At 37.6% G+C, this 17272-nt stretch overlaps 1 protein-coding gene across 1 annotated transcript in view; it reads left to right on the forward strand.

Annotated features, from left to right (window-relative positions):
- The first annotated feature begins 432 nt into the window (after positions 1 to 432).
- PRKAR2A (protein kinase cAMP-dependent type II regulatory subunit alpha) overlaps positions 433 to 17272 on the forward strand; it is a 127055-nt gene continuing 110215 nt past the window's right edge. The window contains exon 1 of the mRNA XM_044680335.1: positions 433 to 628. Within this exon, the coding sequence (XP_044536270.1) occupies positions 433 to 628 (196 nt within the window). The remainder of the gene's footprint in view (positions 629 to 17272) is intronic.

Raw genomic sequence — 17272 nt, forward strand, 5'->3', positions numbered from 1 at the left:
CCTTTCCTCCTGTCGCGCTTCCCAGTGTGACAGCGGCGGCTAAGGGACCCGCAGTCCGAGGGAAAGGGGGCGGTGGCTCGGCGGGGAGGAAGTACTGAAGGAGGAGGAAGCCAAGGCGACCGACGGGCAAGCTCGGGTGGACGGGCGCACGCCGCGTCCTCGAGGATAGAGGGAGCGGTGATCTGAGCGAGGCCCCGGTCCGCGCGCGAGGACGAGCCGCTACCCCGCGCCTGGGCCCGAGCTGCCGTGAGGAACCGCCCCCTGCGCGCCGGGAGGAGCGGCGTGTGAGCGCCTCGGCCTCGGCCCCGGCCCCGGCCCCGGCCCGCCTGAGCGTGCGGAGGGAGCCGCCGCCCCTGCGGCCCGGCCCTGACCCCAGCCCCGGCTGCGCGTGAGGCAGGCAGGCAGGCAGCAGGTTAGCGCGCCGGCCCCGCCATGACCCACGTCGAGATCCCGCCGGGGCTTACGGAGCTCCTGCAGGGCTACACGGTAGAGGTGCTGAGGAACCACCCTGAAGACCTGGTGGACTTCGCCGTGGACTATTTCACCCGCCTCCGCGAGAACCGCAGACTCGGCGAAGACGGCGATAAGGACGAGGGGAGAGGGGACGAGGAAGACGAACAGTTTGAACGTAAGAGCTGAGGCAGGAACCTCCCTCTAACCCTTCTGGGCGCCGTCCCCTCCCCCTTCCCTCATCCCCGACCTCCCTTTTCCCCTCCATTCCTCTGACCCGGGTCCGCCCTGGCAAACCGGCCTCCCTCTGCCAGTTTTTCCTTTCAGGTTCTGGGACCCCTACCTCTCCCTCCTGCCACTGTCGGGGGCACTAGGGGGTCTCTCTCCCTTCCTCAGTGCCATATTACCCTCCCCCCATACGTTTCTGAGTTCCTCCTGGGGACAACGTTCAGGTAACGGCTTGGACCTCCATAGCCTAGGGAGTCCAATGTTTTCTGGCACCCCCTCCCGCGGCCTCCGGGCTGCGAATGCAGACCCTAAAGTGACCCCGACGTGTCTGACAGCTATGACCCTCTTCCCCACGGGAAGAGAGAACTCATCAATTTCAGGCGAAGGTGCCCAGTGTGGTGCTTAAAATGGGGAACTCCAAGAAAGCGGACGACTTTTCCTAATTAGAATGTCACCTTTTGTCCTCCGCGGCTTGGGTGCTACAGGACTGGGAGTCCTCCCACAGGAGTGTTTTGTCTTCCAAACCAGCGAATGATAATAGGGAGCTGGAGGACCGTATTACTGAACACCTTCTTAGACCAGGCCTTCAGTTGGCATGTCGTGAAAGAGAAAGCATATGTAGTCACCAGGGGAAAAAAATCCCTGTCAAAAGGAACATTTTTAAGACCTGCTGGAATGTCTGATAGCAGCTCACCATTTTGGAACTAACATCAGTTAGGAACCCTAGTGAAATTTAATGACAATTTAAAATTTGCTCGTGTTGAACCAGACTTTGCGTACAGTTTAATTTTAAAATAATAATTTTGCTTAGCATATTTTGTTATTTTAAGAAGGCCTTTAGAACAAATGTGGCATATCCACTTGCTTTTTGCATGTGTACCCTGGTTCAGTATTAATGAAACTGCAAAGAATTGTCATGCATTGGATACTCTTCCAAAGCTCCTCATTCATGTTGCAAATAGGTATTAAACATAATTGGCTCTTAAAATCCAAAAAATATATTTTCTTTTTTTCCAAGTCCCTCAAATTGTGTCCCTGTTTTAACCCGCCATCTAGGAACATAAAGTATATGAATTAAAACTCTAAAATTTCAATTTTCACTTTGGTTTATTTTGGGACAATTAGGCATTGGAACAGGAGAGAAGCTTGTGCATTCTTTTGTTTATGTTTCTATCCCAGGATTGACTTGATTTGTTGCAGTTTGAAAAATCTGGTATCATGATTAGTTTTGTTTTGTTTTTTTCATTAACAACCACACATGAATTTATATGTAGAAATTTCTCCAAATATGATTTGGTTAATTTTTAGCAAACTTGTTTAGTGTCAGTGGTGGAAGAAAAAAGTGACAGTCATTTAAGATGCATTCCTATTAGTAAAATTTGTCAAAAAGAAATTATATTTTCTGGATTGCTTTAGATTATGGAGAAGGTAGGATGCTTTACCATAAAAACAATTTTTAGGAGGGACATGTATTTTCAAATGTACAACTACCAATCATTGTGGAACTAATATTTTTATGCATTGATATAATAATGGAAAGAGCACTAGATTGGGAGTTAGAGATTTTGATATCACTTCAGTCTTGACCTCAAGTTTTTCTTGTATAAAATGAGAGTGGTCTAGATGATTTGTTTAATTCTATGAATTGCTAAATCTTTAAGAAAAATGTCTATTGAGATCCTGTGTACATAGACTAATGTTGGCAAATAGATATTTGTTGTTAATGATGATTGACATAGAGTCATTTTTGAAGGAATATATATTCACATTCATGCTATGAAAGTTTATGTTTTAGGAGACTCTTAGCTGGACAATTTTACAAGGTATTTTTCAGAAGAGTCCTTGGAATCAGGAGTTTGCTTGTTCAAACTCTGGCCGTTCCATTTGCTTGGTGTTGTGGCCTTGGACAAGTTGTCAAACCTGTTCTTATTTCAGATTCCTGTATCTGTAAAATGGGAAGAGTTCTTTCTGAGTCTCAAAGCAGTTTAAAGCTTCAATGCTTTACTTTTGGATTGCTAATATTTTCATTACTATCATTTTAAAAGTATTTTATTGACCCTTTTGGCTTTATACACAAGTTGTTTCCATATGATTCCCCAAAACCCTACTAAATGCACCCTCTCTTGTAACAAAAACTAAACAAAACACAAAACCCGGTTAAGCAAAAGTCAGCCAACCTTGTGACCTTATCTGAATAGTGTATGTAATATTTTGCACACCTTTACTTCCACACATCTCTACTGAAGAGGAATACTTCTCAAAAATCCTACAGGGTCATAGCTTTGTTATTTTGATTTATATTACTGTGGTCATATTGTTCTCTTGATTCTATTTGCTTCATTTGAAAACATTTTGGAGAACTACTGGAAGATTGAATTTCTCATATTCATTCACTTATAATTCTGATATATTAATATATTATAGTTTGTCAGTTTCCCACCTAGTAGGTGCAAACTTTTCATTATCATTCTTTTTTTATTTAAAAAAATTTCCCTCATGTTATTTTGAACTTTACAAACACTAAAACAAATAAGAATGTTTTCTTCTACAGAGAACTAAAGAAGGAGGGTTGTATATGTAACCATGAATTTCCATCTACAGCTTTTCTCCTTTTAAAGTATACAATAAATTTCACATGTTAATTTTAGAATTGTCCTGCTTATCTGGAAGTCTCTGAATGCCATAACTTTTTTTTAGACCCCAAACAAACCCCAACAACAACCTGATTTTCCACAGAGTTTATCTTAACAAAAGCAAATTAGTTATTCTTAATTACAAAACTATTGAACATTGTTCTTTAGTTTATTTTAAATGTGTTTTATTTTCTTCCTTATATGGGTAAGAAAATCAGCCCAAGATAGAACTAATTTTAAAGTTAAAAATTTTAATGGGAGACATTAGAAGCTCAGAGTTTAATATGCCCATATCTGAATGAGGTTATATTAACTTAATGTCAGAAATATTATTGCTTTATATATCATGGCCTTGCATGAAGTACTATATTGTTGACTAATTGGCAAATTGATTAATTAACAAAATAGGAAATTATAAGTAAAAAAGAAAATAATTTACAATTTTAATTTCTTTAAACTAATGTTTTTAGTGTCTTAAATATAGCATACTTAAGAGTTATAGTGTATTAGGTGCTGCAATGTTGGCCTTGGAGATAGGAAGACCTGGGTTCAAATTCTTTCTCAGACACAAGCTGTGTGACTGGGCATGCCATTTAATTTCATTTCAGTTTGCTCATCTGTAAAGTGAGAAGAATAATAACATCTATATCATAATATTGTTGTGAGGATCAAATGAAATAATATTGTTAAACTCAGTATCAATTGTTTAGCTTTATTACCAAGTCACTTTAAATGCATGAATAATTTTTGTCCTTATAATTAAACTCTTTGATCAACTATCAAATCTTTTATTTAACCCAATATGAATTCTGGCTTTTGGGGGTAAGAAGGGATAATTGTTTTAAATATTATTAATAATTATATTTAATACATTTGACTTAATCACCTAATTTCTTTACTGACTGTATGAAACTATAGACAGGTGGTAGCTGATTTGGGGCCCATGCTTTGACTGCAAAATATCATTACCACATAAAGCCCTCTGTGGGTTTTTTTTTCTATATTTATTTATATAGATCTGAAAGTAAACTTAAATCTTATTTTAATTTTTAAATCCTGTATTGCCTGATAATAGTGCTTAATATGGTGATTAATATTTTACTTTTTTAAGGTTAGAAAGTTGTTAACTCCTAAAAGATGATAATGAAATTTGTTAGATCTGTAGGTCTAGGAAAAAAGTAAAAATTGAAATATAAAACTTTTAGAAGTGAGGGCAGAAAATATTTGTGAAATGGGTTCTTTATTGCTCTTTGGAAATAAATATATGTAAGTTGTATATGGTTTTTGGGGAGGAAAAGTGTGTGTTTCTAAATGACAGAATAAAGATATGAATATATAGAAGGAAACATGCTGGAATATATCAATCTTTGCATTATGCTTTGTGCCACAAAAATTGATAATTTTCTTTCTGCAGATTGATTTTTGAGAGATTAACAATGGGTAGATTTTATTAGTATTTGGAGGATACTGTGGTATATAGTGAAAAGAACCCTAGACTTGGAGTCAGATCCCATATCTGCTACTTATTACCAGTCCAACCTTAAGTAAATTGCTTTCCCTTTCTGGGCCTCAGTTTCCACATCTGTAACATAAGGAGAATGAATTATATTATCTCTAAGGTCACTTCTACTTCTAACTTGTATGAAACCCTTTGTTCAGCTGATGCTTGTCACAATGTAGTCATTTTAATGGGAAGGATAGTTATTTGGTACTATGCTTCATTTGATCATCAACCATACTAGGAATTAGGTGATACTGTTATCTTCATTTTATAGAAGAAGAAACTGAGGTTGAGAGATGTTAAGTGACTTGTCTAGGGTGAAACAACTAGTACTGTCTTCAGTCATGATTTGAATTCAATCCTTCTGATTCCAGGTTCAGCAATTTTTCCCCTCTGCCATCTAGTTGCTTTTTAATTTGGACCTGTGACTGCTGTAGAGAATTCGCAGTGAGGAAACTCCCTCTACCGTTGCTGATGGGCAACTGTTCTGTAACTTAACATCTTAAACCACTCATTAAGTCATTTGCTATGGGGTCACACGGACACTTTGAGGTGGGATATGAACCCATGTCCCTAATATCAAGGTGAGCTTTATCCACTAGGCCAAGGGTTGGCACACTAAGGACCATGGGCCAAATCTGGTTAGCTATATATAAAAAACATTTTTACTTCATGAGCTGCACAAAAACAGGCTAGATTTGATTCATAGGCTGTGTAATTTGTTGACACCTGCACCAGGCTATGTTGTTTCATAATACTAATTTTCATGGTATAATATATGTATACTGACAGCTTTGTCAGTGGAACATAACTTCTGGTTAATCTTGACAAAATGGAAAAGCTACGAGCATGAAGAACTATGTGTGTTTGCTACTAGAAGACCAGGTTAACTGAGTTTGGAAAGGAATATGTAGAATTTATAATCTGCATTGTTAGGTACTAGATAAACTTAGTAACTACAAATCATTATTGTTTTCTTGGGAGAGGTCTCATGCATTCTTTTTTCAAAATAATTGTTATTGTTAATTTTCTGTTCTTAATCTGAGTCCTTCTCCAGAGATTCATATCTTTAACAAAGAATTAAAAAAGAGGAGGGGAAGGAGAAATATTTAAGCAAAATTAATCAGTATTATCAACCAAATCTCATTGTTTATGCAATGTTCAACACCCATAGCCCCCCACCTCTGCAAAGATTTTTGTTGTTCTGCCCTGACTGCTTCTTTGTGACCCTGTATTGTGTTTTCTTGGCAAAGATACTAGAGTGGTTTGCCATTTTCTTTTCCAGTGAATTAAGGCAAACAGTGTTTAAGTGACTTGCCCAGGTTATACAGCTAGGGCTGGATTTGAACCTAGATCTTCATGAGTCTGGGACCAGCACTCTTACCTACTGAACCACCTAGTTGCCTCTGCAAAAAAGATAGGATAGTATATTTCATTTTCTTTTCTTTTCACTAAGTCCAAGCTTGGTCTTTATACATTGTGTTCAGTGATAATTTAATTTTCTCCTTCATTTTCAGTGTAATAGTTATTGTGTTTTTTTAAAAAATCTATTTACTTTTTATCAGTTTATCTTGCTATGCTTCTCATTTTTTCTTATTCATCATTTCTTATACTACATTGTATTCATTTGCTATTTTGTTTAGCTATTACCCAGTATATGTGCATCGACTTTGTTACCAGTTCTTTGCTTCCACAAAAAGTGATTCATAACCTTTATACACTTATTCAATGGAGAAGTGACTATTGGTCTCATGTATTTGTGTTTCCTATGTATCTTCAAATTAGACCTCTGTTAGGGCTAATTGATGGAATGATATTTCCCCAATTGACAGATAGCTTTCTTATCCTAGTTGTAGTAGTTTTGCACAAAACATTGCACTATGGCTAACGTGGGAATAATGGTTTGTGTGACCACATATATAATGAATATCTTTTTTGCTTACCTTCTTAGTGGGGAGGAGAGAGGCAGAGGAAGGAGGAAGAGAATTTGGTACTCAAAATAAAAAAAAAATGAATGTATTGTACTAAGCACTTTGCCCTCATGGAGCTTAATCTGGTAGAGGGTTATGATATAAATAAGGAAGTAACAAACCAGAATGTTTCATGAGATCTGGAGGAAGGTCAATGATACGTATTTTTTGTCAGTACCACTAGCACTCTTAGTCTTCCCATTAAGAAAACTTGGAGTTTTCTCAAACTTACTGTCTTCTTTCACTTTCTGTATCCAGCCAATCACTAAATTCAGTTAGTTTTTCTTCTCCCCTCCCCCCCCAATGATTCATCCATTCTTACTGCCACCATTGTAGTCCAGACCTTTGTACAAAAGTGGGACAGTTCCTGCTTTCAAGTAGCTAACATTAGACTAAGGGACACATCATGTTCACAAGTGAATAAATATAAAATGTATACAAAATAAATGCACAGTGATTTGTGGGGAGGGACACTAACAACAGGGAGAATAAGGAAAGGGCTCTTGGAGGCAGCACTTGTGCTCAACCTTGAAGGGGAAGTACAAGTGAAAAGGGAATAGCCTATACAAAGGGGAAGAGGTGGGAAATGTATTTAAGGCAGTTTGAAGAATAGAATGTACAGTAGAGATGTAATATATAATTAATATAATAATAAATAATATATAATAATAACAAACAAATAATACATGATAAATAGATAAATAAAATAAATCTGGAAAGAGAAGGTGAAGCAAAATTCTGTTAGTAAGCATTTATTAAATGCCTCCTATGTGTCAGGTAGTATGGCAAGTACTAGGGATACAAGAAAGGCCAAAGACAGTTTCTGCCCTGGAACTCAGAATTCAGTGGAGGAGGAAATATTCAAACAAGCTATAGACAGAATATATAGGATATAATCAACAAAGAGAAAACACTTCAATTAAAAGAATTTGGAAAGGTTTCTCATAGAAAATAGGATTTTAGTTGGGACTTCCCCTTGGCAACTAGGTGTTGCAGTGGATAAAGTCAGTGATCTTGGAGTCAAGAAGACTCTTCTTCCTAAGTTCATCATATCTGGCCTCAGATGCTTAGTAGCTATGTGACCCTGGGCAAGCTATTTAACCTTGTTTGTCTCAGTTTCCTCATCTGTAAAATGAGCTAGAGAAAGAAATGGCAAACCATTCCATTATTTTTACCAAGAAAACCCCAAATGGGGTCACAAAGAGTCAGACACAACTGAAAAACACTGAACGTATCATCCTTTGGCAAAAGATTTTATATGGGGAGTGAGAAGATAGTAAGGAGTTGAGGAATACACCCTAGTTTGGGAGCCTGACAGGTTGGGAGGATTGTGGTGCCCTTGACAATAATATGGAAGTTTGGAATCAGGGCAGCTCTGGAGGGAAAGCTAATGAGCTCAGTTATGGACCTGTTGAGTTTATGATGTCTCTAGGACACCTATTTCGAGATATCTAAAAGGAAGTTAGAAATGTGAGACTAGTGATTAGAAGAGAGATTAGGACTAGATAGGGAAACCCATGAATCATCAGCATTGAGCTGATAATAAAAATACATGAAAGTTGATAAGGTCAGTACATTAAGTTGTATAGAAGCAGGTGCCCAAGACCCCTATGGGACATGCATGGTTAGCAGGCAGAATCTAGATGAAGATCCAGAAAAGGAGATTTTGAAGGAGTAGTTTGATAGGAGGAAAATCGGGGAGAGAGTAGTGTCCCCAAAACCTAGAGAGAAGAAAGTATCAAGGTGAAGAAGATAATCAACAGTATCAGTGTGTCACTTACCAAGTGATCAAGAAGAATTAGGACTGAGAAAAGACCACTGGATTTGGTAAGTAAGAGATTATTAGTAATTTTGGAGAGAGCACTTTAATTCAAATGATGAGGTTGGAAGAGAGACTGGAAAGAGTTGTATCTTTTTTTCCATTTGGCCAATTCTGCTTTTTAAGAAATTATTCACCTCATTGGATTTTTTTTTTTTTGCCTCCTTTCAATTTCAGTTGGCCTATTTTTTAAGATATCAGTTTCTTCAGAGTTTTTTGTGCCTCCTTTACCAAGTTGTTGACACTTTTTTCCATGATTTTCCTGTATCACTTGTATTTATTTTCCGTTTTTTTTTCTGCTTCTCTTATTTGATTTTAAAAATCCTTTTTGATCTCTTCCATTCGTTATTTTTGGGCTTGAGAGCAATTTATATATTTTTTTAAACCCTTACCTTCCATCTTGGAATCAATACATTGCCTAGCCCTTACTACTCTTTTGCCTTAGAACTAATATATAGTATTGACTCCAAGATGGGGAGGTAAAAGCATATAGGGATTGAGTAAGAATGAAGACTTGTGGATGATGACTCTGTTCAGAACCTCAGTGGCTAGGAATATTAGGTACCTTAACAGAAATAGATGAGGGGTACTTTTAGGGGACAGAATTAAGTCTATTTTGAACACATTGATTTTGAGATGTTTATGGTATATGCACTTGGAGATATGCAAACTAGAACTTTAAAGAGATGAAGGCAGAATTTGTAGATGTTGGAGTCATTTGCATAGAGAACCCATGGGAACTGGACTAATTGAGCAGATAAAATGGGAAAGAGAGGGGTTGAGGGGGAAGAGAGGGGGAAGGAAGGGAAGGAGAAAGAACAGTATTCAAGACAGAATTCCAAGGAATATACTTATTGGGGGCATGACATAGATGATGATTCCATCAAAGGGAGATCATGAGGTAGCATCCTGACAGGCAGGGAAAAAACCAAGACAGAATAGTGCCATGAAAACGCAAGCAAGCAAGAGTATTACGAATCTGTGTCTAACTCCACCAAAAAAAAAAAAAAAGCCTTTGGGTTTAGCATAAAGATTTATCAATTTAGCAATTGTAGTGACTTTGAGAAAGCAATTTCAGTTGAGAGATGGGGACATGGAAGAAGATTACAAATTGCTGGGATTAGGGAGAAAATTAGGGAGTGAGAAGATGATTGAAGGAGAAATTCCTAGAACAGACTGAAGAAGATGGTCAAAGGGAGAACTAAGGCTAATGGCAAGAAGATGAGCACTTTGTCCTCTGAGTCTGCAGCTAAGAAGGAGAAGTTAAGGGATGATGCTCAGGTGATTTGAAGTATTTTAATAATCATATATCTGAACTTTTATGACTACCAGCTTTTTCCTTTAATTCATCCTTCATATGCCTATCAGACTAAACTTCCCATAATCCTGCTTTTGTCATATTATTGCTTTGTTTAGTTGCCTTATTATTGCTCTGTTACTTATGAAATCTTATTCAAACTTTCTTTCTTGGTTTTAAGTCCATCTGTTATCTGGTCCCAGCCAAAACTCAGTCTTAGCACTTTACTACTTTTCAGTGTGCATATTCTTTTTTAAAAAGATTTTTATTTTTTAAATGTTTTAAATTGATGCCTTTTTTTTTTAAATCACCATAGTTTTCCCAAGTGGTGTTCTCAGCCTTTCATAGAACTTTACCATATAACAAATAGTTTTTTTCTAAAGGCAAAAAAAAAGGGAGAGGGAAAAAAAGTCAACTTAGTTGATCAGTACAATAAAAAATTCTGAAAATATATGAAATGTACAATACTTGTGGACTTCCCAGTTTTGCAAAGCAGTAGGATGAGAGTGCCTTTTCATCTCTCTTCTTTCCAGCATGCTTATTCTTCATGATTTTACAGCATGCACTTTTGATTTTTTTCTGTAATTCTTTTATTGTTATCATTGTATATACTCTTTTCTTGACTCTGTTTACTTCATTCTCCATCAGTTCTTATAGACTTTTCAATGCTTCTCTATATTCATCACATGTCTCATTCCTTATAACACAGTAATATTACATTACATTCATGTTTCACAAATTGTTTAACCATTCTCCAGTCACCTTCTTTCCAGTTCTTTGCCTTCACAAAAAGTTGTGTTATGAATATTTGGATGTATAGGGTAGGAGTATTGGTTTTTTTAATAAGTAGCTTCCTTGGGGCATAAGCCTAATAATGGAATTTTAGGTTAAAGGATTTGGATATTTAAAGCACTTTATTAAATAATTCCAAATTGCTTTACAAAACAGTTATATTGGTTCATATCTCCACTAACAATGCATATTGACTATTCCGATCTTTTGTCATCTTTGCCATTTTGCAGAATGTGAAGTGAAACCTGAGAGTTGTTTTGATTTACAGTATTTCCTATTATTTACATTTTCCCATTACATTTCCCATTATTATATGTTAATAACATCACTATTATATCATTACCACCATGCCACACACCTCCCTTACTTCCAGCTTCAGTGTCTCCTTATTGCTTTCAGGTTTAGATGCAAAATTCACTGTTTGGCAAACAAAACCCATCTTAAGCTAGCCCCCCCCTCCTATTTTTCTAATCTTCTTGGTCCTCATTCCCTTTTCTGTGTTCTTTGATCCAGTGACACAGACTTCCTTGCTGTTCCACAAACAAGACACTCTTGTCTCTAGGTTTTTTCCCTTTATCTTATTCCCCTGTGCTTAGAATGCTCTCCTTCCTCTTTACTTGTTGGTTTCCCGGTAAGTCCCAACCAAAATCCTGTCTTCCATAAGGAGCCTTTCCCAATGCTTCTTAATTATATTGCTTTCTCTTTCAATTTTTTTCTGTTTATCCTGTATATAATCTGTTTGTGCATGTGAACATTTTTTTTTTATTATTGCTTTCCCCATTAGATTGTGGTCTGTCTTTGGTCTCTTTTTCAAAACCTCAAAGCTTGGTAACAGTACCTGGCACATAGAAGGTGCAAGCAAGATAAATGTCTTTTAGTTGGCTACTACTAGTATTATTAATAATAATTACTAGTATTTACATATTGTTTATGGTATACCAGGCATTGTACTAAGTACTTTACAAATATTATGTCATTTGATTATCCTATAAACTCTGTGAGGTAGGTACTGTTATCCTCATTTTAAAGTTGAGGAAACTGAGGCAAACAGGTTTGGTGACTTGCCCAAGGTCAAACAGCTAGTAAATGACTAAGGCTGGATTTGAACTCAGGAGGATGAATCTTCCTGATTGCCAGCCCAATGTTTTATCTACTGTTCCATGTACCTACCTCATTTGTCAGTATGTATCTTCTACTTTAGATAGGCTAATTTAATTATTGTTCCATGAACAGTCCATGGTTATTACAACCTGTGTGCTTTTCTCCTTGTACCATTGGTCTGAAATGCCCTCTCTTTACTCATTCTAAATCCTTATCACCCTTCAAGGCTTAAATTGCTCCTCCTACTTGAAGCCTTGTCTGATTATCTCATCCTTCATTGATCTCCCTTTTTTCTGTGCTCCTATAGTATTTAGTTTGATCTATAAATCTAACTGACTAATTTAAACTTGTTTTCATTTATATGGGATGGGAAACTTCCAAGTGAGTAAAATCCTTTTACTTGTGCAGGTCAGCATCTTTTCTGCAATTTAAAAACTTAAAAAAAATAACAGGTATAGCAGATTGGCTAAAATGATAGCAGGGGAGGGTAATGAATGTTGGAGGAGACGTGGCAAAATTGGGACATTAATGCATTACTGATGGAGTTGTGAACTGATCCAACCATTCTAGATGGCAATTTGGAACTCTGCCCAAAGAGCGCTAAAAGATTGCCTGCCCTTTGATCTAGCCATACCATTGCTGGGTTTGTACCCCAAAAAGATCACAGGGAAAAAGTCATGTACAAAAATATTTATAACCTTGCTCTTTGTGGTGGCAAAAAACTGGAAAACGAGAGTATGCCTTTCAATTGGGGAATGGCTGAATAAATTGTGGTATCTGTTGGTGATGGAATACTATTGTGCTCAAAAGAATAATAAACTGGAGCAACTCCATGTGAACTGGAAAGACTTCCAGGAATTGATGCAGAGTGAAAGGAGCAGATTCAGGAGAACATTGTACACAGAGACTGATACACTGTGGTAAAATCAAATGTAATGGACTTCTGTACTAGCAGCAATGCAATGATTCAGGACAACTCTGAGGGATTTATGGAAAAGAACGCTACCCACATTCAGATGAACTACAGGAGTGGAAACGCAGAAAAAAAACAACTGCTTGAACATATGGGTTGATGTGGACATGATTTGGGATGTAGACTCTAAATGACCACCCTAGTACAACTATCAATAATATGGAAATAGGTCTTGATCTATGACACATGAAGAAACCAGTGGAAATGCGTGCTGGCTATGAGGGGATGGGGGTGGTGATGTGGGGTTAGGGGGTTGAGGGGAGAGTAAGAACATGAATCATGTAACCATGGAAAATTTTTTTCTAAAAAGTAAAATAAAATAAAAATAGCAGGAGGTGGAGCCAGATTGAGAAGAAACTATTGCAATTAGCCAAAAAGAAGCAATTCAAATAAAATGGAACCACAGGATAATACAAGATTTAGCAACTTCTTCATTAAAAGATTGGAGGGCCTGGAATAAGATATTCTAGAGGGCAAAGGAGCAAGGACTCAACCAAGAATCACTTACCCAGCAAAACTGATCATAATCCTTCAGGGGGGGGAAATTGTTATTCAGTGAAATAGAGGACTCTCAAACATTTCTGATGAAAACACCAGAGCTGAATGGAAAATTTGACTTTCAAATACAAGACTCAAGAGAAGCATAAAAAGGTAAACAAGATTTTTCTAACTCCTCAGAACTTTATCATTATTAGGGCAGTTAGAAGGTGTATACAGAGACAAAGGGCAAGGGTGTGAGTTGAATATGATGGGATGATATAAAAAACAAATAAAATTAAGACATGAGAAAGATGAATGAATTTAGAGGAGAGGGAAAAGAAAAATACAATGGGGTAAGTTACTGTAAACAAAAAGAAACATGAAAACTTTTGCAGTGGTGGAGACAATGGGAAATTGGGGAGGGGAGCACTTGAACCTTACTCATCAGAATTAGATCAAAGAATGATCTAATCTAATGATCTAAGAATGAACATAAACAATCAGTTGGATATGGAAATCTGTCTTACTGTTAAGTGAAGTAGAGGGGAAAGGGGATAAGAGAAGTGGGGTGGAACTGATGGATTAGGAATCAAATTGGGGGAAGTGGTGATTAGGAACTAAAATGGGAAAATAGAATGGAAAGATACACAGTTATCATAATGCAATTTTTTATTACAAGTCTCACTAAATAAAGGCCTCTTTTTTTAATACCTAGAGAAATGAGTTGAATGGATAAGAATCCATCATTCCTCAGTTGAAAAATGATCAAAAGATATGAGGAGGCAGTTCTCAAAGTAATTAAAATTCTATTTTCATGCAAAAAATGCTGTAAATCACTGTTAATTAGAGAAAGGCAAATTAAAACAACTCTGAGCACTCCACACCTATCAGATCTACTATTATGACAGAAAAGGAAAATGACAAAACTTGGAGGGAATATTTAGACACTAATGCACTGTTGGGGGAGTTTTGAATTGATTTAATCACTTTGGAGAGCAATTTGGACCTGTACCCAAAGGGCTACTATAAACTAGCACATACCCTTTAACCTAGTAATAGTGTTGCCATCATACAAAATACCTTTGTGTATTTTGTATCTTATCTGTACAAAAATATTTAAAGCAACTCTTTTTGTGGGGGCAAAGACTTGGAAAGTAAGATGAAACCCATTAATTGAGGAATGACTAAGTTATAGTATGTGATTGTAATTGAAATACTGTGCTATAAAAAATGGCAAGCAGGAGCAGCCCAGGGAAAAAAAAGAAAAACCAAAACAGAGTGAAATAATCAGAACCAGAAGATACGTATAGTGACAGGATTCTGTACATTGAACAATTAATTATGCACGACTTAGCTATTCTCAGCAATACAGTGATCAAAAATAATTCCAAGGGTACTCATGATAAAAAATGACATCTGCTTCCAGAGAAGGAACTGATGGAGTCTGAATCCAGACCAAAGCAAACTTTTTTCACTTTCTATTTTTTTTGTTTGAGTTTCCTTCCACAAAAGAATTACTATGGAAAAATGTTTTACATGATTACACAAGTAAAATCTATATGAGATTGCTTATCTCAGTGAAGGATGGATAAAATTGGAGGCTCAAAATTCTTTTTAAAATGTTGGAAACTTTTTTTACATGTAATAGAAGAGAAAATTAAATTAAAAGTACTTAAAAGTCTTTAAAGAGTTGCTTGAGGCACTGAGAGGATAAAGGGGCAAGGAGACTTGCTCATAGTTACATGGCAAATCAGAAATAGGACTTGAATTCAGGTCTTCCTTTCTTCAACCCAGCTGTTTATTCTCTATACAATAACTGCCTCTCGTTCCACATACTTAGCAGGTAATTATAATACTGTTTTGTGTTTACTATTTCATTTTACCATTATGGATAGAATATAAACTTTTTGAGGATGGAGATCATGTCTTATAATTTTTCTTTATCATCCATAGTGCCTAAACTTAGTAAATAAGTAGGCATCTAGCAAATGAATAGTGAGGAAATCAGCTCAAAGTCAAAGTATAAGTTGTCATTACATATTTAAGTGTTTGTTTTTTTTGATTTTTTTTTTAAACCCTTGTACTTCGGTGTATTGTCTTATAGGTGGAAGATTGGTAAGGGTGGGCAATGGGGGTCAAGTGACTTGCCCAGGGTCACACAGCTGGGAAGTGGCTGAGGCCGTGTTTGAACCTAGGACCTCCTGTCTCTAGGCCTGGCTCTCACTCCACTGAGCTACCCAGCTGCCCCACATATTTAAGTTTTGATAAAAATAAGTCTCTAAGGAGTTTTGGAGTCAGATAAATGTGAGACTGCCTTTCTGTGCTACTTTCTTTTTTGGAAGTACTTTTCTGCTGCTACTTTACATTATTTATTATTACATGGGTAATTGGTGAATGCTGTATCGTATCAGTTTTAGAGATGTCTGTGATTAAATGATGTAAAGGGTAGCATTTTGCCTTAATTTATAAATCTTGGTCAGCACTTCAGCCATTTGTTGTTTTCTAGGTCTTTGGACTTCATTGGAAATCCTTACAATATTAATATCAAGGCACTATGCTTAGTTAGTAGAAGTTGTAAAGTGGTAGATTTATGATTGATATAAGAAAAATGTCCTAACAGTTAGATTTGTCCACCCTCTCCCGCCTCCCCTCCCTCCTCCATCACTTGAAAATTGGATTGCCAATTGTTAGGGATGTTGAAGAGGGTAGGGATTCCTATTTTGGCATAGTTTGGTCATATGATCTTTTTTTTTTTTTAAATTTTTAAACCCTTTATTTATTCTGTGTATTGGCTTCTTGGTGGAAGATTGGTAAGGGTGGGCAATGGGGGTCAAGTGACTTGCCCAGGGTCACACAGCTGGAAAGTGTCTTGAGGCCGGATTTGAACCTAGGACCTCCCGTCTCCAGGCCTGACTCTCAATCCACTGAGCTACTCAGCTGCCCAGTCATATGATCTTTGAGTCCCTTCTAATCCTTGTAACGATTAAATTTAGTTTTTGACTCAGTGTGAGATTTATAAAAGTGGTTGTAAAAAATATTAGCACCCTAAAGTCAAAATGACTGTTAGCAGCTTTTATTTGCAACAAGGTAGAAATATTGAAAGTGGGAAATATAGGAAGGAGACAGAGCCTTGTCTAGCCTACCTCCCTAAGTGCTGTTCTGGTGAAGTTCAGCTCAGCCCCTGGCAGGGGCTCCCTCGAATCTCAATCTCCACATGGATTTCCTGGTAGTCCTCAGCCAGAAATCCTGATGGTGTCTTCAGCCAGAGTTCCACCAGTGCAGAATGACTTCAAGGAAAAGTGTGTCTCTTCAGCTCTACTTCCCAATGCAGAATCCAAGGAAAGAGTCTCTCTAAAAGCCAAAGAAGGAATGGTCCCTAAGGAACCAGTCTCTCCAAAATCCAAGGAAGGAAAGACCTTAGACCATGTTCATCTCTTCTTTTATATCCCTTTTTTCCACATCATTTCCTGTCTCTTCCCCCACTTCATGGGAACCAATCACAATCTTCCAATTTGCCTATCACTGTCCAGGGGAGGGCAGTGGCCTTTGGAGGTGTGAGCATTCTCTAGTAAGTGACTCATGAACTCTCCTAAGACAGAACAGCCAGAGGAACTTATTCTTTGTTTCCTGAACATAACATATCTCCCTTCCTTCTTGCCTTTTGTCATATCACTTCTCTAGTGCTGGAATTGTATCCCATTCCTTTTTGTCTATGTAGCACAGTTTCATTCCATGATATCCTAGATCCCTGATGGCGAACCTATGACATGCATATATCAGCACTGACATGTATAGCCATTTTCAATGACATGAGGCCGCATGCAGCTGCATACAGAGGAGTATGGGGCCACATGCCAAAGATGAAACATTTGTTGTAGAGTAGTGTAGACACTCTGTGCTGGAGGTCTGTAGGCCAAAACAACAGAACTCGGGCACAGACAGAGCATCTAGTTCTGGAACTTCCAGGCTGTTAGGGGACCTTTGATCTCACTTCCAGCCAGTGGAGCAGGGAGCAGCGGAATGCTGTG

This window comes from Gracilinanus agilis, chromosome 1 (genome assembly GCF_016433145.1).
Source record: "Gracilinanus agilis isolate LMUSP501 chromosome 1, AgileGrace, whole genome shotgun sequence".
NCBI lineage: Eukaryota > Metazoa > Chordata > Mammalia > Didelphimorphia > Didelphidae > Gracilinanus > Gracilinanus agilis.